The sequence below is a fragment of the Geotrypetes seraphini genome, chromosome 16, assembly GCF_902459505.1.
Source record: "Geotrypetes seraphini chromosome 16, aGeoSer1.1, whole genome shotgun sequence".
Lineage (NCBI taxonomy): Eukaryota > Metazoa > Chordata > Amphibia > Gymnophiona > Dermophiidae > Geotrypetes > Geotrypetes seraphini.
In genome coordinates this window covers 32019133-32041542 of record NC_047099.1, presented here as the reverse complement: position 1 = coordinate 32041542, position 22410 = coordinate 32019133, and the positions used below count along the sequence as shown (strand labels likewise).

Sequence of the window (22410 nt, the reverse complement as noted above, 5' to 3'; positions counted from 1 at the left end):
GCCACTTTAAGAACTTTAGAAGTTTGTGACTGACCACACCGCGCATGCACAAGTGCCTTCCCGCCCAGCGTAGGCACATGACTCCTCAGTTCTTAGTTTTCTGAGGAGCTAAGAAGTTGTATTTTTGAATGTTGTTCAATTTTGCCTTGTGGCCTTACCGCTCTCACGTTCTTTTTTTTCAATCTTTCTCTTTTGTCCTCCCGTTTTATTTTTTTTCTCTTGTAAAAAAAAACAAACAAAAAAAAGCGGTGCTTATTTTTTTCCCCTCTTTTGGACGCTCGTCAGCGGGGCCTTTTTCCATCTCGGCCATTGAGTTTAATTTGGCTGAGGCAGTCTTCCTGTCGATGTCCCACCTGTTGACGGGATTTAAGAAGTGCGGCAGGCGCTGATGGTCCAATGTGGGTCTTTAACTGACCCACATTGTCGGTATCTGTAATTCCTTGGCCTGGAACATCATGCTGAGTCCTGCGCAAATTGTTCTTTGCTTCAGAAACGCACCATCCAAAGCTGCAAATAGCAGCAGGAAAAGTTATTTGGCACCAGCATGGACGTCGATAAGACATCCCAGACATCGAAAGCGTTGACATCGACACTGGTGTCAGAGGACATCGCTCCTTCTGGTAAGCCAGTTAAGAAGCCACCAGCTTCCAAGTCCATGTTGCAGGCCACTATGGCATTGAGTCCAATCATGCTAGCCAAGCGACAACCTCTCAACAGCTCACCTCTTCTCCATCTAGGGTTCCATTTTCATCCGAGTCATCCTCCCCAAGGCGAGCCGAGGCACCTTTGGAACCTGCAGACAAGCCGACAGTATCGGTGCTTTCTTTCCAAGAAAGCAGCACATAAGTACCCATTGAAATATGTAACAAAATTGCAAATAGTGAGTGGTACTTGTGGAAGGATAAGAGTCACTAGAGAGACATTACTCCTATGTCCAATAAATAGATAAATGTCGATCTTTAATGTTAATAAGTGTGTGTGTAATCTCAGTGTGATTGTTCAGCTATAGAAAAGCATGATGCACTTTTCCATTTAGAATTTGGTAACATCGCCTTATGACCCCGACACCGACTGTTTCGGCACCGGTCTGGCCTGAGCATACCACCATGAGGTCTACCGGTACTGCCATGGGATATTCGGTACTGCATCGAAGCACCTCTCGACACTGGTCATCTCGGTGATCCTGCACTGCATCTCCTCATCATTCAAATTTGTCAAGGCATTGTCGATTATCTCCTTTTCCTTGTCATTCCAGCACTTCTAAGATGAAACACCATTCTTCTCCACATGTTTCTCAATGCCACAGGTCTCCGACACCGACTCCCTCTAAGAAACATTACTCTTCGGATCATGTTTCCAAACACAAATCTTCATCCAAGAAGAAGCGTTTTCCTGAGCGTGCTTCTAAGCATCCACAGCCCCTAACTTCGACTTTAACTTCCACTTCATCATCTGATGGACACCAGTCCAAACGTAAGCATCGTTGCAGTTCATCTTCAGTATGATTCAGATGCAAATTTCTCCCTCAGAAGAGCGAAATCTCTGTCAAACTTGAGGCTGATTCTGCCCATAGTGCTGAATTCCTGGAGACTCTAGATCAGTGGTCTCAAACTCAAACCCTTTGTAAGGCTACATTTTGGATTTGTAGGTACTTGGAGAGCCTCAGAAAAAAATAGTTAGTCTTATTAAAGAAATGCCAATTTTGCATGAGGTAAAACTCTTTATAGTTTATAAATCTTTCCTTTTGGCCAAGTCTTAATAATAATATTGTCATTTATAATAAAGAGACATATGATCAAGAAACTGTTTTGTTTTACTTTTGTGATTATGATAAACATACCGAGGGCCTCAAAATAGTACCTGCTGGGCCGCAAGTTTGAGACCACTGCTCTAGATTATGATCAGCTTTCTAAAGAGCTTTTAAAACTCCCATAAGCTTTTAAAACTTTTCATAAGAATTAGGAGACCCCTCTCACTGTATCTGTGGCTCCCAGAAAGTTGGACTCTCACTATAAAATAATCGCTATTGGCGTGGCTTCGCAGTGTACTGGGATGGTTGGGTGAATGATTAGCTCCGCGCAGAAAGGCTAATTATATTAATATAAGTGAATTGAAATTTATGTAAGTCACGTCGGAGTACTCAAATTGTTATTACTATGGCATTGGGTAAACAAAATAAAAATATTTTGGCGGGATTAAAATCAGGGAGTGTAAAAAGATCAAAGCTGGAGTCGGTTTCCCCAACAACGGTCCCTTTGCCAACGGAAGAAATTGAAAACAGGGACTTGATGAAGGAGTTACAGCTGATTAAAGAAATAGTGCTGGACAATGCTAAAAATATAAAGGATGTTGAGGAGGTGGTAAATCTTACAAAGAGAATGCAAGCAGTTGATATTAAGTTAGAGCAGTTAGAAAAACGAGCTGAGAAGACAGAGGCAGAAATGGTAATATGTAAAAAGGATCATAAAGAAATAGATTTATTAAAGAAAGAGTTGGAGGATTTATCGAACCGAGAAAGGAGAAATAATTAACGTCTGATTGGGATACCGGAGGGAATTGAAAAAAATGATCCTATAGCGTTTTTGTCTAATTTCTTATCAAAAATATTACCGATGAAAAGTTTATTTCCGCTGGAAATAGAAAGGGCGCACCGGATCCCGTCAAAAAGATTAAATAGTCAGAAGGGTCCGCGTCCACTGATTTTCAAACTGCTTCGGTATCAGCAGGTTGCAGAGATTATAAAAATGGCTAAAGAAAACAGGAATCTCAAGTGCCAGGATTCAAAGATATATATAGTACCGGACTTTGCAAAAGCTACTGCACATAGAAGGAAACAGCTTTTGGATTTGCGTCCTCAACTAAGATCATTAGGTGCTAGGTATGGTTTAATATACCTGACAACTATGAGGGTGACCTATGAGAATAAAACTTTTAATTTTGAAGATTCAATAAAACTGAAGGAGTTTCTGGAGCAGTATGAGCTGCCTATGGTCTCTTAAGGGTACTTCCTGGTAACTGTATTTCTTTTTTATTTTTATTATTGTTTTTGTTCATTTACTTATTTCAGTACCTTTAAAGATCTACTTTTGAGGAAATTGAATAAACATAATCAATAATTCTTCAACATGGTGCTGATACAGTTAAAAATTTGAAAGGGCTCAACATTCTGACATGGTCACGTGATCATCTGTATCAGTTGCTTGGAGCAGAATTGTATCAGAATGTTAGGAACAAGGAGGAATAAACATTTTCTTTGGAGTTATGTTTATAAATATAAGAAGCAGTCAGAGGTTATTAAAGTGAATATAACAATGGATGATTTTTGGGCTGTTCTGAAAATATGGAGAGATCTGATTATCTTGTAATGCAGAACTATGACTGTGAGGATCGCTTGTATGATACGGCTGGATCCTTGCCTTGCATCTTGCTTTTAGATCTGATCTCTGTTCAACCTAAAGGTGTTTATTTTTTTTCTCTGCATATATTTAATTAAGATCGCTGGATTGTGATTTTAAGGTTACTGCACCTTGAGGTTGAAATAATTTGATGACAGCTTCAGAAGTTCTGATAAACCGCTGCTTTGTGAATGCCTGGGAAAGTTTAATATGACTTGCCTTTATTTACTGCGCTCTGGGAAAGTTGATTTGATTGCTATACTTATGCAAAACATAATTAATTTTTGGCAATCTGTCAAGTGGTTTGCAAAAAATGAATTTGGCTATAGCCATATTATGAATCTTCCATGGTGGTATGAACCAGAAGTTTCATAGAAAATGGAGCAGTCTGGTCAAGGAAAGCAACATTATATAAGTCCTGTGCTGCAGGTGAAGGATTGTAACAACTCTGAGTTTATACAAGACTACAGGGATTTGTTATAATAGAATGCAGATATATTAATTGCTTTTCTGACAAAGTTTATTTTAAGATGAGCTTTGCATATACTTCAGATGTAGCTGTTTATATGTTTTTAAGTATACATTTGAAATGAACTCTTAGAAAAGGAGCGAATATGGAAATGAATACTTTGGAAGGGATGTATGATGGTATTCGATTTCTGAATGTTACTGGGTTATAATTCGTATGCATGAGGAATGTGGGGTGTTGTCATTAAAATGGAGAGGGATAAGGGGAATAGACATGGATATTGAATTTGCCAATTGAATCGTTGTTTTTGTACATTTGAGTTTTATTCATTTGGTAAGGATGATTGATTGTGTTGGGTGAATGAATAATAATTTTTATTTGTATGACTACTATCAAATTTCCTTTCATATTTAAGGTTTGAAAAACAACAAAAGAGAAGAAGGGGAATATAATTTAAGTGATTCCCTTATAAAATGACTTACATTATATTTTTGGGAAGATGATTATATCTACAAGAACTATTTGTGAATTTGGCATGAGGGGAGTTTTTCATTTACTTGATCTTGTATGTGCGTTTCGAAGCTGGCACTGTTATTTTGGGTGGGAGGGGAGGGGGTGGGTTGGGGTGATATTGGGAGGGTTTTGGGGAAAAGGGAGGGGACTAATTTTGATTTTCAGAGTGGGGAAAAAGATTATATAATAATTATTTTGTGGGCATATGCAATTATTGTGTTTCATTTAGTATAATGGAGTTTAAAATTCTATCATTAAACATTAATGGCCTTAACCATCCGATTAAGAGGAAAAAGATGTTATTATATTTAAAACAGCAGAATGCGGATGTCTGTTTTATCCAAGAGACACACCTATCTGGGGATGAATCAAAGAAACTAGTGGGTAATTGGGTGAAGGATTGTTTCTTTGCACCTGCGGTAGGGAAAAAAAGCCGGTGTAGCTATCTTAATTAATAAAAAATGCCCTCCAGTATTTAATATGGTGGCTGCAGATCCTTTGGGGAGATGGTTGAATGTAGACATGAATATGGGTAATACTACTATGGCGCTTTTTAATATGTATGCCCCTAAGTCGAATCAAATTGGATTTTTTAAGACTCTGCAACAAATAGTTTTACTACTGGCTGCTAGCAATTTGGTAGTGGCAGGCGATTTTAATGCTGTTAGGGATCCTTTATTGGACAAAAAACCTAGTAAAATCATAAAATCACTAGGTTTAGATAATTTTGTAAATTCCTGTAATTTGAAAGATATTTGGTGAATTCTTCATTTTAATGATCGAGAATTTTCATTTTGTTCACATGTTCATAATTCCTTTTCTAGAATAGATTATATTTTTTTCTGATCAGTTAATACAAAATGTTACACAGGCTTCCATAGACACAATAATTTTGTCAGATCATGGTGGTGTATGGATTAGATTAAATTTTGTTGATCAAGATAATGCAAGGCCTGTTTGGAGGTTTGATAATGCATTGTTTGTATACCCAAAATTTTGTGAGGATTTTCAACTAAAAATTAATGAGTATTTTCAAATCAACAATACAGAAGAAGTCTCTATAGAAACCTTGTGGGATGCCTTTAAGGCAACCATGAGAGGACAAATTATTTCATTTTCAGTTTATTCTAAAAACAACTAAAAAAGCAATTCTCTACTTTAGAACAAGAAATTAAGATCTTAGAGTTAAAATTGATTGAAAAATGGGAAAATTCTACGTTACAAGCTCTTCTAAAAGCTAAATGTAAATATAATGAGATTTCTTCTAAATTGGTTAGGAAAGATATTCTTTCTCAACAAGCTTTATATTATGGGAACTCAAGGCGGGAAGATTATTTGCAAATTATCTTAAAGCAAAAAAGAGGAAGACAAAAATAAGTGCAATTAAAGATGAAAAAGGAGATATTCATTCTCAAATTGGACCTATATTAAAACAATTCTTAAATTTTTATAAAGACCTTTATTTTTCTGAGCCTTATTTAGATAGAGAAAAGGATGGTTTAGAATTTTTAAATTTAACTGAGGGTCCAAAAGTTCCTGATCATATAAAAAGAAGTCTGGAAGAGCCAATATCACTAAAAGAGCTACAAACAGCATTGAAGTCTTTTAGAGTTGGGACCGCTCCAGGTGTTGATGGTTTTACGGTAGAGTTTTATAAATCATTCCAAATTACCCTATTACCTTATTTATTAAATTTATATCAGAATCAACTAAATAAAGGTTGTATTTCAGGCACTGGCAGAATCGTTAACTATTGTTTTGCCAAAGCCAAATAACGATCCCATGTTGGTTTCAAATTACAGGCCTATTTCTTTGATCAATGTAGATGGTAAATTACTAGCTAAACTTTTGGCTATACGTTTGGCTAAGGCTCTTCCTTATATAGTTGGTATGCACCAAACAGGTTTTGTTGCTCAGAGACACTCTTCCAGTAATACCAGACTGGCCTTTCATATGTTATATTTAACAAAAGACATAGGGAATCCGGCTTTCTCTCTATCCTTGGATGCGGAGAAGGCTTTTGATCGGGTAGAATGGACCTTTATGTATCAGGCCATGGAGTGGTTTGATATTGGTTCGGGATTTATACAAATGATTCAAACCTTGTATAGCTCTCCTGTTGCTAGATTATATATTATCAATAATTTATCAGATTGTTTTAAATTACAAAGGGGGGTTAGACAAGGTTGTCCCTTGTCTCCTTTGCTTTTTGACATAGTATTTGAACCCTTGTTACTGGCTATTCAACAAGTAAAGGAGATACAAGGTATTCCGAGATCTGGAAAGGAATATAAAGTATCTTCTTATGCGGATGATATACTGCTTCATTTGAGGAATCCTGAAACAACCATTCCATGTTTACTTGAATTGATTGAAAAATTTGAGAAATTCTCAGGTTATAAAATAAATTGGTCTAAATCAGAAGTTCTTCCTCTAAATGTACATTGCACAAGAGGTTTATTTGATTCATTCCCTTTTATAGGAAAAGAGGAAGGAATAAAATATTTAGGAATCTGGTTTAAAAATACACTCGATGAGACAATGAAAGACTTTTATTGCAAAAAGTAACAGAGTTATGTGAGCAATGGAATCCTTTACATTTGTCTTGGTGGGGAAGAGTCCAAACTATTAAGATGATGATTTTGCCTGTGGTTTGTTACCAAATGGGTATGATACCAGTTTTTTTTCAGGGGTCTTTTTATAAAAAGTTGAATAGCATTCTTACTAAATTTATTTCGCTGGGTAAAATTGCAAGAATTGCCTTAGTGTCCTTACAAAAGCCAATTGAGGAGGGTGGAGTAAATTTTCCAAACTTCTATAGGTACCATCAATCCTATATTATGTGCCAGGGTATGTATTGTGTTCTCCCAGAACTCATGGAAAAGCTACCAGTTTGGTTATGGTTGGAATGGCAGCTCATGTTTCCCATTAGGCTTCGTCATCTTCTCAGTATTAAAATGCCTAGGATACGTAAAAGCAATAGAATATTAATGGACACATGGAAAACTTTATGATATATTAATAATTTAACACCTCTTCCAATTCAAAAATCTACATATCAAAATATATATGGCTAAACTCCAGGATTCAAATAGGCAGTTTCAAGATTGTCTTTAAGGATTGGATTAAAGTAGGTATACGAACCTTAGATGATGTTATATCTAATGGTAAACTGCTTGATTTTTCACAGTTGAAACATAAATTAAAAACAAAGTTATAAATGGTTGCAACTGAAGCAGGCTATTCAGGCAGGGTTCCCTGAATGGAAATCTCTTAATAATCAATTTAGTTTAGAATTCTTATGCTTTCAGGCAGACTTCCTGGGGCACCAGGCTGCACAGTAGTATAAATTATTATCTGGCTATTTGAATAAGAAACCAAAAACTGGACTTAGAGATATTTGGAGCATTGAGATTAAGCATCAAATTAATGCGTCTCAATGGCCACGTATTTGGTCCTGGAGAATAAAGTGTACAATGTCTGCATCTATGAGGCAAACATGTTTTTTCCTGTTGCATAGAGCACTCTGGACCCCTGTTCGTTTACAAAAATTGGATTGCTCTAAGTCTAATAAATGTTGGCATTGTCATCTCGAGGCTGGAACTTTTTAGATCATTTATTGTTTTATTGTCCATTTATTAAAACTTTTGGAAGTCGATTTGGGATCAAATAAATTGTATGCTAGAAAATCATGTAGTGTTGTCATATGACACAATTTTATTTGGTATGTATGAGAGCTAAAAGTCAATTATCCTCTAATAATAATAAACTTTTAATGATTTTAACAGGAGTTGCCATTCTACAAATAACATATAATTGGAAAGATTGTAAAAGATTAAATTATTGTTTTTGGTGGAACTCGGTGTGCCACGTGTATAAATTGGAAAGATTGTAAAAGATTAAATTATTGTTTTTGGTGGAACTCGGTGTGTCACGTGTATAAATTGGAAAGATTGTAAAAGATTAAATTATTGTTTTTGGTGGAACTCGGTGTGTCACGTGTATAAATTGGAAAGATTGTAAAAGATTAAATTATTGTTTTTGGTGGAACTCGGTGTGTCACGTGTATAAATTGGAAAGATTGTAAAAGATTAAATTATTGTTTTTGGTGGAACTCGATGTGTCACGTGTATAAATTGGAAAGATTGTAAAAGATTAAATTATTGTTTTTGGTGAACTCGGTGTGTCACGTGTATAAATTGGAAAGATTGTAAAAGATTAAATTATTGTTTTTGGTGAACTCGGTGTGTCACGTGTATAAATTGGAAAGATTGTAAAAGATTAAATTATTGTTTTTGGTGGAACTTGGTGTGTCACGTGTATAAAATGGAAAGAGTGTTAGCAGTTCAAAAAGGATGTTTTAATAAATTTAAGGATGTGTGGGGGCCATTAATAAGTTATAATGAATAATCAGCATGTTTCCCTACTTACTATATATATTGTTGGAGGGTGGGGGGTGGGTTAATTTATAGATCAAATGGTATAAGTTATTATAGTATGTGGCATGTATTTGTTGAATACAATTTTGGGGGGTGGGTTGGGGTTAAATCTTCATTTTGAGGAAATTGTAGAGTTTCAAGTGAGGTTGTATATTAACTGATGATTTTTCTGTACACTTGTAAAATCTAAAATGAATAAAGATTTATATATATAAAAAAAACCAAAACCTCTATTCCAGGTTTTGACAAGTAACAGCTACAGCACCAATCTTTAGTGGTGAAGTCTACCTTAAAGAAGTCTAATCCATCCAAAGTCTATGCATCAGTGCTCTCAGGCCAAGAGGGGCACACTCTGGACAGATTTGGCCGTTGCCTTTTCCAGAATTCCATGTTGACAAACAGTATCATAAATTACAATTTTTATTTTTCCTGTTACATGAAACATCTTCTCAAGAAATTTCCTGATTTTGAAAGATATCTTCCCTCTAAACATCTGAAGGAGTTTCAGTCTATTGTTCGCACTCACCCAACTACGGAAGTATATGGTTTGATCTGCTTACGATAATTTTGAATTGACTTCCAGGGCCTCTTAAATGTCTGTGGCCATGAGACGTTTAGCCTGGGTTCGAGTTGCAGATATGGATACTAATCTACAAGATAGATTGGCTAATATCCCATGCTTAGGGAATGAACTTTTTGGGGACTCCATTAAAAATGCCACCCAAAAGCTCACTGACCATGAGAAACTTTGGAATGTTTTGGTCAAATCTAAAGCAAAACCAGCTGCTGCAAAATTTTTAAAACCTTATCAGGGGCATTTTTCAAATAAATCTTCTGCTCCTATTAGATCACAGCAGAAGAAACAAAAGCAGCAGTGTACTCCAAAATCTCACCCGGCAGCTCCTCCAAAGTCCACACAGTCTTTTTGATGGGTTTCTAGAGAGCATAGTCACTGTTCCTTTGTCTCAGTCTCCCACAGTCAATTGGGGGGTTATCTCCAACTTTTTTTTTCGCCGTTGGGAGTTGATCACCTCAGACCTCTGGGTTCTAAAAGTCATTCGAGAGGGATGTTCTCTTCATTCCCTCACTGTTCCTCCAGATCATCCTACAAGAGTCTTTTTCAAACCCTCAACAGATCTCTCTCCTTCTTTGGGAAACTGATTCCCTTCTCCTTCTCAATGCCATTGGAGATGTACCCTCAACACAGAAAAATCAGGGGTTTTACTCCCACTATTTTTTGTCCTGAAGAAGATGGGAGGTCTTTGACTGATTTTAGATCTCAGGGGCCTCAACTAATTTCTAGTCAAGGAAAAGTTTCGGAAGTTGTCCCTGGCGACTTTGTATCCTCTTTTGGATTGCAACGATTTGCTATGCTCTCTAGACCTCAAAGAGGCCTATACTCGCATTCCATCCAGCTTACAGGAAGATTTTCAGGTTTCAGGTGGCACATCACCATTATCAATACAAAGTTCTTCCTATTGGTTTAGCATCCTCTCCCAGGGTTTTCACAAAGTGCCTGGTGGTGGTGCAACAACCTTGCGCCCTCAAGGTCTTCAAATTTTTCCCTATTTGGATGATTGACTTATCAAGGATCCTTCTTCCCAGAGCGTCCTATTGGCGATCCATCGGACGATGCTCTTTTTTCAACACTTGGGATTCGAGATCAATTTTCCCAAGTCACAACTTCAACCCTTTCAAACGCTCCAGTTTATAGGCGCTCAGTTGGACACTATTCAACTCAGGGCGTTTCTTCCTGAGCAGCGTCAAGATGCTTTGAATCACTCAGTCAGCAAATTTCCCATCTTCCATCCATCTCAGTCAGATGTGTATGATGGTTCTAATCTAATCTTTAGTTCTTATACCAGATCATTTCCCAAAGGAACTCTATTCGGTTTACAGTTCATTAAAAGTAAATTAACAATGTAAATTAAAAGTAAATTAAATTAACAATGTAAATTAAAAGTAAATAACAATGTAAATTAAAAGTAAATAGGGAAATGGGGGATTGGGGAAGGCAAAGTGGGGAGAAGACGCTGAAGGGAAATGGGGATTGGGGAAGACAGTGGGGAGACGACGCTGAATGGAATAATATGGGAAGGCAGAGTGGGGAGAAGACGCTGAAGGGAAATGGGGAAGACATCGAGTGGGGAGAAGACGCTGAAGGGAAATGGGGAAGACAGAGAGTGGGGAGAAGACACTGAAGGGAAATGGGGAAGGCAGAGTGGGGAGAAGATGCTGAAGGGAAATGGGGATTGGGGAAGACAGAGTGAGGAGAAGACAAGACACTGAAGGGAAAAAATGGGGAAGGCAGAGTGGGGCGAAGATGCTGAAGGGAAAAAATGGGGAAGGCAGAGTGGGGAGAAGACGCTGAAGGGAACTGGGGAAGACATCGAGTGGGGAGAAGACACTGAAGGGAAATGGGGAAGACATCGAGTGGGGAAAAGACGCTGAAGGGAAATGGGGAAGACATCGAGTGGGGAGAAGACGCTGAAGGGAAATGGGGAAGACAGAGTGGGGAGAAGACGCTGAAGGGACGTGGGGAAGACGGAGAGGGAAGACACTGAAGGGAAAAAATGGGGAAGGCAGAGTGGGGAGAAGACGCTGAAGGGAAATGGGGAAGATAGAGAGTGAGGAGAAGATACTGGAGAGAAGAAGACAGAGATGGCAGACTATGGGGGCAGCGGAGGGAAGAAGATGGGTGCCAGACCAATTGGGGGGGGAGGTGAAGGGAGAAGCACAGTAATAGAGCAAATGGAAGACGCTGAGAGAAGACACACAGTGGATGGAAGGAATTGAATGAGAAGATGAGGAAAGTAGAAACCAGACACCAAAGGTAGAAAAAAAATTATATTTATTTCCTTTTTTTTTTTTTTTTTTGCTTTAGAATAAAGTAGTATATTAGTTGTGTTGATAAAAATTTATAAACAAAACCCTACCAGCTGAACATCTCTTTCTCTAATTCAGCAGCCAGAACTTTGATTTATAAGGAAGGAGTAAGCTAAATAATGCAATACTGAGGCTTGTATGGATGCTGCAGGGATAGTAGTTGTGGGGATGGAGCGTGGACAGTGGTTGTGGGGCAGGGTGGGGACTGTGATTGCGGGGATGGGGCGAGGACAGGGACAAAATTTTTTCCCCCATGTCATTCTCTAATTCTGAAGAAGACGGGAGATATATGACCCATTCTGGATCTCAGAGATCTCAACAAATTTCTAGTCAAAAGAAAAATTTCAAATGCTCTCCCTTGCCCTTCAGAGCGACTAGTTATGTTATCTGGATCTCAAAAAAGCCTACACGCATATACCAATTTATCAGGCTTACCGCAAATACCTTCGTCACTATCAATATATGGTCCTTCCTTTTGACCTGGCATCTTCTGCCAGAGTCTTCACAAAGTGCCTGATTGTTGTGGCCACATATCTCCGATCCCACGCTCTTCAAGTCTTTCCTTACCTGGTTGATCAAAGCTGTCTCATTGCAGGAAGTGGTTCTAGCAACATCTCAGACCATTTCCTTCCTACAAACTTTGGGTTTTGAAATCACTTTCCCCAAGTCTCATCTAATTCCGACTCAATGTCTTCAGTTCATTGGGGCTATCCTCGATATTATTCTCATGAGAGCGTTTCTCCCTCCAGATAGCCTGCACACTCTTCTCATCCTCTGTCAACAGTTGTTGAAGGTTCACACCATATCGGCGAAATGCATGGTGGTTCTCCTATGCCGTATGGCTTCCATAGTTCATGTAACACCACTGGCAAGGCTGAATCTTCGCATTCCTCAGTGGACCCTTGCTTCTCAGTGATCTCAAGCGATAGATCATCTATCACAGCATATTTCTGTCACATCATCTCTTCTGCAGTTGCTTTAATGGTGGATGACCTCATCCAATCTATCCAGAGGTCTACTTTTTCACTTGCCCCCTCACCAAAAGGTGATAACAACAGACGCATCTTTTTATACCTGGGGGCACACCTGGACGGCCTTCAAACCCAAGATCATTGGTCTGCCAGGAAGCGCAAATTTTACATCAATTTACTTGAGCTCCGAGCAATATATTATGCTCTCAAAGCTTTTCAACACCTCTTGAGTCCTCAAGTCCTTCTCCTTTGCACAGACAATCAAGTAGCAATGTACTGCATAAACAAGCAAGGAGGCATGGGCTCTCTCCTGTTATGTCAGGAAGCTCAGAAAATCTGGCTGTGGGCGACAGTTCGTAACATTTTCATAGAGGCTGTCTATATTCAAGGGGAGAAGAATTCCCTAGAAGACAACCTCAGCAGAATTATTCAACCTCATGAATGGACTCTCAGCTCTACAGTTCTCCATCCCATTTTTTTCTTCAATGGGGCACTCCTCAGGTGGACTTGTTTGTATCCATCAAAATCATAAGTTGCCCCAGTTTTGCTCCAGACTTTACTCTCCTCACCATGTAGAAGCCGATGCATTTCTCCTGGATAGGACTGTCCTGTTTCTATATGCGTTCTCTCCAACTCCTCTCATGTTAAAGACTGTTCAAACTCAAACGAGAGTCAGCTACCATGATTCTCATTGCTCCTCGGTGGCCCAGACAAAATTGGTTCTCCCTTCTATTTCAACTCAGCACCAGGGAGCCAATTACTCTACTAATCTTTCCTACTCTGCTTACTCAGAATCAAGGATCACGTCTACATCTCAGTCTGAAATTGTTACACCTGACAGCTTGGTTTTTCTCGGGCTGATTCCATCTGAATTACATCTCTCAGCCTGTATGCAATATTATTGATGCCTCCAGAAAGCCAGCCACTCAACAATGTTATCAACAAAAGTAGACCAAGTTTTCTTCCTGGTGTTTCCTTCATCATCACAATCCAAATTCCTTGTCAGTGGAATTGGTGTTGGATTATCTACTTCATCTGTCTGACTCTGGACTCAAATCTACATCTATCAGAGTCCATCTCAGTGCTATTACATCTTTTCACATGCCTGTCGAGGGAAAACCTCTTACTGCTCATCCTTTGGTCTCCAGATTCATGAAAGGACTTTTCAATGTGAAACCACCTCTCAAGCTGCCTCCTGTAGTCTGGAACCTTAATATAGTTCTTTCCAGGTTGATGAAGCCACCATTTGAACCAATGGCCACGGCTCATCTCAAGTTTCTTACCTGGAAAGTTGTTTTTCTTATCTCGCTCACTTCTTCCAGGAGAGTCAGTGAGTTACAAGCGTTGGTGGCATATCCACACTTCACAGTTTTTCACCATGAAAAAGTGGATCTACGCACGCATTTAAAGTTTTTCCGAAAGTTGTGACAGAGAGTTTCATCCCAATCAGTCGATTGTTCTCCCAGTTTTTTTCCTTAAGCCTCATTCTCATGCAGGAGAAAAAAAAAAATAAAGTTATTATTATATTAACAGGACAAAGCCGCACCTTACTTCTCCTCAATTCTTCATCTCATTTGATCCTAATAAGTTGAGTCATCCTGTTTCCAAGAGAACGATTTCCAACTGGGTAGCTGTCTTTATATCGTCGTTCTATGCTCAGACTGGACTGCACCTGGAGAGTCGTGTCCAGCCTATAATGTTCGAGCTATGGCAACTTCTGTAGTTTTCCTTAGATCTACTCCTATTGAGGAAGTTTGTAAAGCTGCCACCTGGTCCTCAGTTCATACATTCACCTTGCATTATTGTCTAGAGTCTTTCTCCAGATGGGATGGGCACTTTGGCCAGTCTGTATTACAAAATTTATTTTCCTAAAAGCCAACACTCCCACAATCCCTTTCTGGTTAGCTTGGAGGTCACCCATGTGTGAGAATATGCTGCCTGCTTGTCCTGGGACAAAGCACAGTTACTTACCGTAACAGGTGTTATCCAGGGACAGCAGGCAGATATTCTCACAACCTACCCTCCTCTCCTGGTTGGCTTCTTAGCTGGCGTGGGCTATCGCAAACTTTCTAAAGACTTAAAGTGGCAATGCACTTTTGAAGTGGTCCGTACTTGGGCTCTGTTGGTGACATCACCCATGTATGAGAATATCTGCCTCTGTCCCTGGATAACATCTGTTACGGTAAGTAACTGTGCTATCTGGTAACCATTGTAAGATGGCCATCACCCATTGGTGAGAAATCAACTGACTCCCTGAGGCAATAATGTTGATGATATTTTAATCAGATTAAGTTAAGTAAGCTTTTGAGTACACCTGAAATTCAGCTTGCATGTGTTTGGTTTTCTTAAAGACTACGAAAGCATTGGGTCTTTCTTCTTAGTAACAGAAACAGCTTTTCTTTCTCATAGCACGTGTGGCTTTTGATGAAACTGGTGCAGCTGCCCGCAAAGAGTTTGCACGTTCTGACAGTGACAACTGGCGTACCCTGCGAGAGGAACAGGAAGGCGATGATGAAGGCAGCTGGAGACTGATGGGTGTGAGGCGTGATGGGGAACGGTGGCACTCGGTTAACCCAGGTAGTGACAATGTTATTCTTTGGGCCTGGGAGGTGGAGGGTTTGGAATAATTTCAGAGGCTTGCAGACTTAGGGAGCAGATCTCTATTGTTTGACACAGTCTGTATTGTTTGACATAGTCTGGGCATGTTTGCACATCGGGCTGGAGGGTACCCATGCATGTGTGATGGGATGCTGCAAAATGCTTCAATCCCATTCCAGCCGACAGATCTTGGACCGTCTTTGAGCTTGTTTCCGAATCGCAAGTCTCCAAACTCTGCCTCAAACTAAAAACTTGCAAGTGTATCTTGGATCCTTTCCCCTCCTATCTATTCGAGAATATCTCTACACAGGCCATCGCCTCCCTCACCAAACTTATAAACTCTGCCCTAACATCAGGCCTTTTCTCCTCTGATATGGGACATATTGCACTGACCCCTCTACTGAAAAGACCGACCTTGACCCCTCCATACCATCAAATTACCGTCCAATAGCAAACATTCCTCTCCTAACCAAGTTGCTAGAATCTATCATATCCACTCAACTCTCATCCTACCTAGAAAGATTCTCTATTCTCCTACCCCACCAATTCGGCTTCAGACCCAACCTCAGCACCGAATCCCTATTGGCCTCACTAATCTCTAAGGTGCAACAACTCCATTCTCACAACAAATTTGCTGTTCTTCTACAATTCGACCTCTCCGCAGCTTTCGACGTCATCCATCATGATATCCTAATCTTCCAACTCTCCGAAATAGGCATAAGCTCCACAGTCCTAGATTGGTTCTCGAAATTCCTACGCTTCCGCTCCTACACCGTTAATATAAATGGTACCTCATCCCCCCCCGGAAGCCGATATGTGGAGTCCCGCAAGGCTCACCCCTCTCTCCTATCCTTTTCAACATCTACATGTCCTCTCTGAAACGCCTTCATCTATCCGCCCCTGGAAACTCTCTACACCTACGCTGACGACATCCTCATCCTTCTCGAGACCGACTCGAACCTCACTAACCTCGCTGAGAACATATCCGCATGTATAATGAACCTCCAATCCTGGGCCCAATCTGTACAAATGAAACTGAATCCAAAACAAAATTACTTTGGCTTGGCCCAACATTAGATCATTTACCCACTTCCATCCCACTATCTTCCGGCCCCACTCTTCAGCTTGAGTTTTCAAGCAAAGTCCTAGGCATCATCATAGACTCCTCTCTTTCCTTCAATGATCACCTCAACTCCTTGGTAAAAAAATGCTTCTTTAGCCTTCATATGCTGAGGAAAGTGAGATCCTGCTTTCATCATTCTCACTTCACTGTCCTTGTTCAATCCATCATCATCTCTAAACTGGATTACAGCAACTACATCTATATAAGCCTAACTAAGAAAAACCTCCATAGACTTCAGCTAATTCAGAATGGCGCGGCTAAGCTTATTTTCGCAAAAGGCAAGTTCGATCACGTCTCCCCACTCTTGTCCAAGCTTCACTGGCTTCCAGTACACTCCAGAGTCCTCTTTAAATGTGCCTGCTTAGCCTTCAAGATCCTAAATGGCATCCTTCCTCCCGTCATCCCACTCTTTTGGAACTCCTCAAATCCCAACTCCACCAGACCCTCCCAAAAACTGAAACTATCATTCCCCTCTACAAAAGGTATATCCCGCGCAGGAAAACTTGGAACATCCCTCTCCTTTAGAACCACAGAACTCTGGAACAACCTCACATCCCCGCTCAGAAAATCAAGCTCCCTCCAATCCTTCCACAAACACTTGAAAACTTGGCTCTTTTCAAAAATCTAATCACCTCCTGCTGTCTGGTACCCTTGTCCCTCTCTATCTTCTTAGTTCCTCTCCTATAACCCTTCATTGTAGTTCCTTTCTATCCTAACTCTGTAAACCGTTCCGAGCTTTACGCTCGCGGAGATGGCGCGGTATACAAACCTAAGGTTTAGTTTAGTTTAAAGAGACTGTACGCTGAGTAGAGTCCACACTGGGCTCCGTCAGATGATGTCATTATCTGACGGAGCCCAGTGCAGGCTCTACTCGGCGTACAGTCTCTTTAAGAAGCATTTTTCAGCATCCCATCACATATACATGGGTACCCTCCAGCCCAATGTGCAAACATGGGACCAGCAGTCTTTAGTTTTCTACAGAGCTGAGAGATCACTTCTTTGGTCTCTTAGCACATCAACTTTTGGCATTTTTGTGGTACCATTCCTGCAGGTATTTTGCCTTAATTTTTTTATTTATGTTCCTTTATATGTCTAGTGCCCTTAATGCAAGTTTTTCCCAGTCCTAACTTTGCTTTATTTTTCGGCTCCAGATGATCTTTGAGCCTGAACTCTGGCTGGGTAGCATCAGTCTTTTGGGGGGGGTGATCAGCTTTTTTTCTTTCACCATTGAGCCATTTAATTTTGCATTAGCCGTTTATCCCTTCATGTCTCAGAAGGTTCCCAATGGCTTCAAGCACTGTTCCTGCTGTAACAGGGTCATCTCTGGTACTATTCCTATCCAGGGCTTGAAGCCAGATCTACAAGGGGGGTGCTGAAATGTTCTCAGCCCAACCAACTTCCTAAATTCTGATATCATCTAAAACTGAGACACTACAGATATCCAGGGAACGTGTTGGGTATATACTGTATCTTTCGCTCCATAAGACCCACTTTTTTCTACCCAAAAGTGGGTGGAAATGTCAGTGCATCTTATGCAGCGATGACGACCCACCTCCCACATACCTTTTTAAAACATCCCCTGCCGTACCTTTTAAAACACCCCCACCCAACCTTATAGAACACCCCCTCGCAGGGGATGGGTGAGAACTGATGGCAGCCATTAAGAAAGCGGCAAAGACCCAGGCAGCAGCGTAGAAAGCACGCTCCTGCTGGTTGATACACCGCTGGACCACCAGGCTTAAGAGGCGTTTAAAAAGGTACTGCTGGGGGGGGGCTGTTTTAAAAAGGGAGGGGGAGAAAAAAATTGTTAAGTCGTCTCGGACGGATAGCTCCTGTCCCAGCCTACCGCTAGACCACCAGAAGTGTGTGTGGGGGGGGCAGGTTACAGGTCAGGGAAGGGGGGACAGGGTGCAGAGCCTGGCAGGGAAGGGGGGACAGGGTGCAGAGCCTGGCAGGGACGGGTGACAGGGTGTAGAGCCTGACATGGAGAGGAGGGGACAGGGTGCAGAGCCTGGCAGGGAGTGAGGGAGACTGGGTGCACAATTTGGTTCAGAATGGTTTTTTTTCATGTTTTCCTACTCTAAATCTAGGGTGCGTTTTATGGTCAAGTGTGTCTTATAGTGTGCAAAAATATGGTAATCCACGAACAGCTGGACATGCAGAAGCTGATGGTTTAAAGATAAGCTTTACTTGCTTGCGTAAACATGTTATGTTGAAGGGTCATTGGCTTTTATGGTCAAGTGAAGCTGAAGATATGTACATCGAAAAAATATGGTTTTATGCGAATTATCACTGTTTTTCAGATTCAAATATCTCTGTAGTTTTTTGTTTTTTAATATCATTTGAAAGAGCATGTTTTTGCTACCGAAGCTATCCTGTTTTATCTTGGACCTGATCTTTCTTTGATGAGAATTGATGGTTTAAAGATAAGCATTACTTGCTTGCGTAAACATGTTATGTTGAAGGGTCATTGGCATTTCATTGTGAATGTGCAGTAGAAAATTGATCTGAAAACTCATAACCAAGCTTTGCCAGCTACAAGTACTTGTCTCGTACTATGCTCAACATTTGACAAACTTACTGTGCACTTTTGCAAGATGACAGTCAAAACATGCATTGGCTTGCACAAACTACTTACTGCGTGCAAGCCCAAACACATAATCATGTGATTAATAAGAATGTACGCATAGATGTAGTAGTATGTCTGATACATGCAGCTTTTCTGAACATGTTATGACTTGCAACTATCACGGCACAGTGGCTGTATGAACAAGTCTGGCTTTAAGGTATAACACCATATGACTTCATTATTTGACAAAGCTTGCCTTTGGCATGTTGCTTTTCGTCTATTCTTTCAGTGCAGCATCTGGTTCTTGTGGATTTTGGAAACTTACTCTGCACTTGCTGACATGTACAACTTGCTTTGCTCTATTTTCATTGTGTTCTCACACTGATATTTTTCACCTTTTATTCTGTATTTTTGGGTGACTTTTATCTTATGGAGACTAATAATAAGCTAGAGCCCTGCAGTATTGGAATCTATGATAGTTCTGAGTGCCAGAAACCATCTGCCTTCTATTCTGGAGAAAGCTGCTTGAAGCTTATTTCTGATTTCTCTTTGCCTGACCAAGAATTAATTAAAAGACGCTCTGGACTTTCTACTTTGTCTGTGGAATCTAATATCTGTATTCATCATAAAGCCTTGATTCTGACAAAGTTTGAATTTCTACAGAAAAACTGCTGTAATCCATTCAGAACACAGAATCACAGCAATATCAAAGGTCTACGCCCAATTGATCTTCCTGCAGCTGATCATTTAAAAACTATCACAAAGCACGAGTTTAAACCAGGCCAAAAGCTTTGCCCAAGATGCAGGCAAGACTTGTCAAACTGCAAGATCTAAGTAGCCCTAAGTCTGATTCTGACAGTAATGACCCTACCAATGCATCTGAAAACCTCAGTGCCAACTTTTCACCACTAGGAATTTCTCCTCTAAAGATTCAACGGATTAGCAAGTAAAATTCCTTAAGTTATGCTAAACGCAAACTAATTGAAGCCCTTAATGCAACTGCAGACCAAATTGCAGTTATTGGTGACATAATTCCAGCTGATATCAAAGCAGAACCAGAACGTGGCCAATGTAAAAGGTATTCTGACTATGACTTTCTATTGACTGAACTGAAGTAGAAGTTGGAACTATCTAGTAATAGGGAGAAAATACAAATTCTCACTCTTGCTCCACACAGCTGGACTATTGAAAAAACTGCTTTGGAATTTGGCATTTCAACAAGAATGGTTGGTTAAAAAGGCCAGGAAGCTGAAACAGCAGGGTGGCATTCTTGCTGTTCCAGCAACAAAGGTTTAGTATGGGCCACACAGAAGCTGGAACAAGAGAAAATCACCAATTTAAGCCAATAGACACTGCTAGACTTTGCATTAGTAAAATTTCAAGTGACACCAGCTCATTCACTGCTAACGTCTTTGAGTCTGATATTGATCCTGAACATGTCCCTACTGTTCAAGCATCCAACTTTACTTAGCTTGCATATATGACAATTCTTGGTGGATTGGTCCTGTATGAGAAATTTCAATGGAAGAATGCGACATCTTGGTTAATTTTTTGCATTCACAAGGTCCTGCACAGCCAATTTCACTGGCCTCCCCGCAGAGACATATGCTTGATCCCTGAACAGCATATTATTGCAGGCCTTAGTGCACCTATGACCACTTCATCAGGCAGACAGTACACTTATCCATAAGCTATCGTGGCAAACATTGACCAGACTTTCAAAACCATGTGCAAGAAACTGAGTTAAATATATGCGATTTCCTGATCTTTGTCAGTATGTATGCGCACTTTAAATAAGTGTGGTTTTTGCACATTTTTTTTGTGTTTAATAAAGCTTAGAAATTGATATGGTATTATCTGACTATTGGGAATGTCTTTCAGACAATGGATCAATAACTGATAAATATGTGGTCTCAATGTATAATATACTTGTCATGATCTTCACGACCAGTGGCAGTAAGTATATGAAAATGCATGGATACAGGGAAGGGGATCATAAAATAGTAACAATCTGAACTTAACTGTGAAACTTCATGTACCTTGTTCATTTGCATATAACATGGTTTGTATTCAACATGTCTTTTTTCAATATGAAACATTTGTGCGCAAATACAACTAATGCTTATCTTTGAAGTTTTAATTCTCACCAAAAAAAGATAAAACAGGATAGCTTCTGTAGGCAAAAACATTCTCTTTCAAATGATATTAAAAAAAACCAAAAAGCCCTACACATTAGAGATATTTGAATTTGAAAAACAGTGAAAATTTGCATAAATGCATAAAGCCATATTTTTTGGATGGCCATATCGTCAGCTTCACTTGACTGTATAAGCTCATATTGCAAATCTTGGAAGTACCTCATGGTACATGTCTGATGGTAAAGTTGTACCCTCAGCTGACTTACATGCCAGCAGCAGTATGGAGCCAAACTTCGCCAAAAATTTTCATTTGTGAATTTTTTTGCGTACTTTACTGACCTGTAGAAATGGAAGCACGTTCGCAAAAGATTTCAAACTTGGCACAGAAACTTGCCCTAAAGTGTACCAAACTGCAAAATTTCAGACTCCTAGGTTGTTTCCTTCTGCCTCAGTGCTTAGGTCACATGAGGCATGGGAGTGGATCGATTGCTTTTGTTCAACCACCCCTAGCTCCTGACCAAATTGAGATATATCCAAAAAATTTTCAGAGTTTCATTTGAGACCCTAAACAACACCCCTGTAAAATTTGGTTGGATTTCAAGGGGGTTAAGCGTGGGCTCCTGGTTCACTTGACATGGAATGATCCCTTTGCCTTCTCACTCACACGTATTTTATAGTCATATTTTTTCTGTGTATTTTATATACGTTTTATTTGCCTTAAAAACACCCATTAAAAAAACAGTTTAGGGGTTTTTTTCCTCACTGTTCTCACCTTAAGGGCTTCGCCTGTCTAGGCCTTGTTATTTTCCTTAGCCATTGAATTCAATTTCACTTGCGCAGTTTTTCCATCAATGTCCCAGCTGCTGACTGGATTTAAAAAGTGTTGCAGGTGTCAATGGCAAATTCCTGTCACTGACCCACATAGTTGGTGCTTACAGTGCCTTGGCCCAGAACACCGTGTCGAATCTTGTGCGCGGTGTTCTATGCTGGAGAAATGTACAATTAAGAGTCAAAAGCTCCAACGAGAAGTTGTTTGACACTGAGACAACATTGCAGCCTTTAACATTGAAAGTGTCGTGTCGGGGAACATCGCTCCATCGGGTAAACCAGCTAAAAAGCCGCTAGCTTTCCAACAGGTTTCGCAGGTCACCATTGCATTGAGTCCCTTGATGCCGACCAAGCAACGACTGTCCTTATATCTGGCCTCTCCTACATCGAGGTGTGCATCCTCTTCACGGTCACATTCGCAGAGGCCAGAGAAGTCACCAATGGTACTGGCAGAACACCAAACGGTACCATGCTCTCATAC

At 40.1% G+C, this 22410-nt stretch overlaps 1 protein-coding gene across 11 annotated transcripts in view; it reads left to right on the top strand.

Annotated features, from left to right (window-relative positions):
* The window catches only part of GIGYF1 (GRB10 interacting GYF protein 1), a 332123-nt gene that overhangs the window by 174470 nt on the left and 135243 nt on the right, over positions 1–22410 (top strand). For all 11 annotated transcript variants that reach the window (XM_033924367.1, XM_033924371.1, XM_033924372.1 and 8 more), the window contains one exon: positions 15083–15250. In XM_033924367.1, the coding sequence (XP_033780258.1) occupies positions 15083–15250 (168 nt within the window). The remainder of the gene's footprint in view (positions 1–15082; positions 15251–22410) is intronic.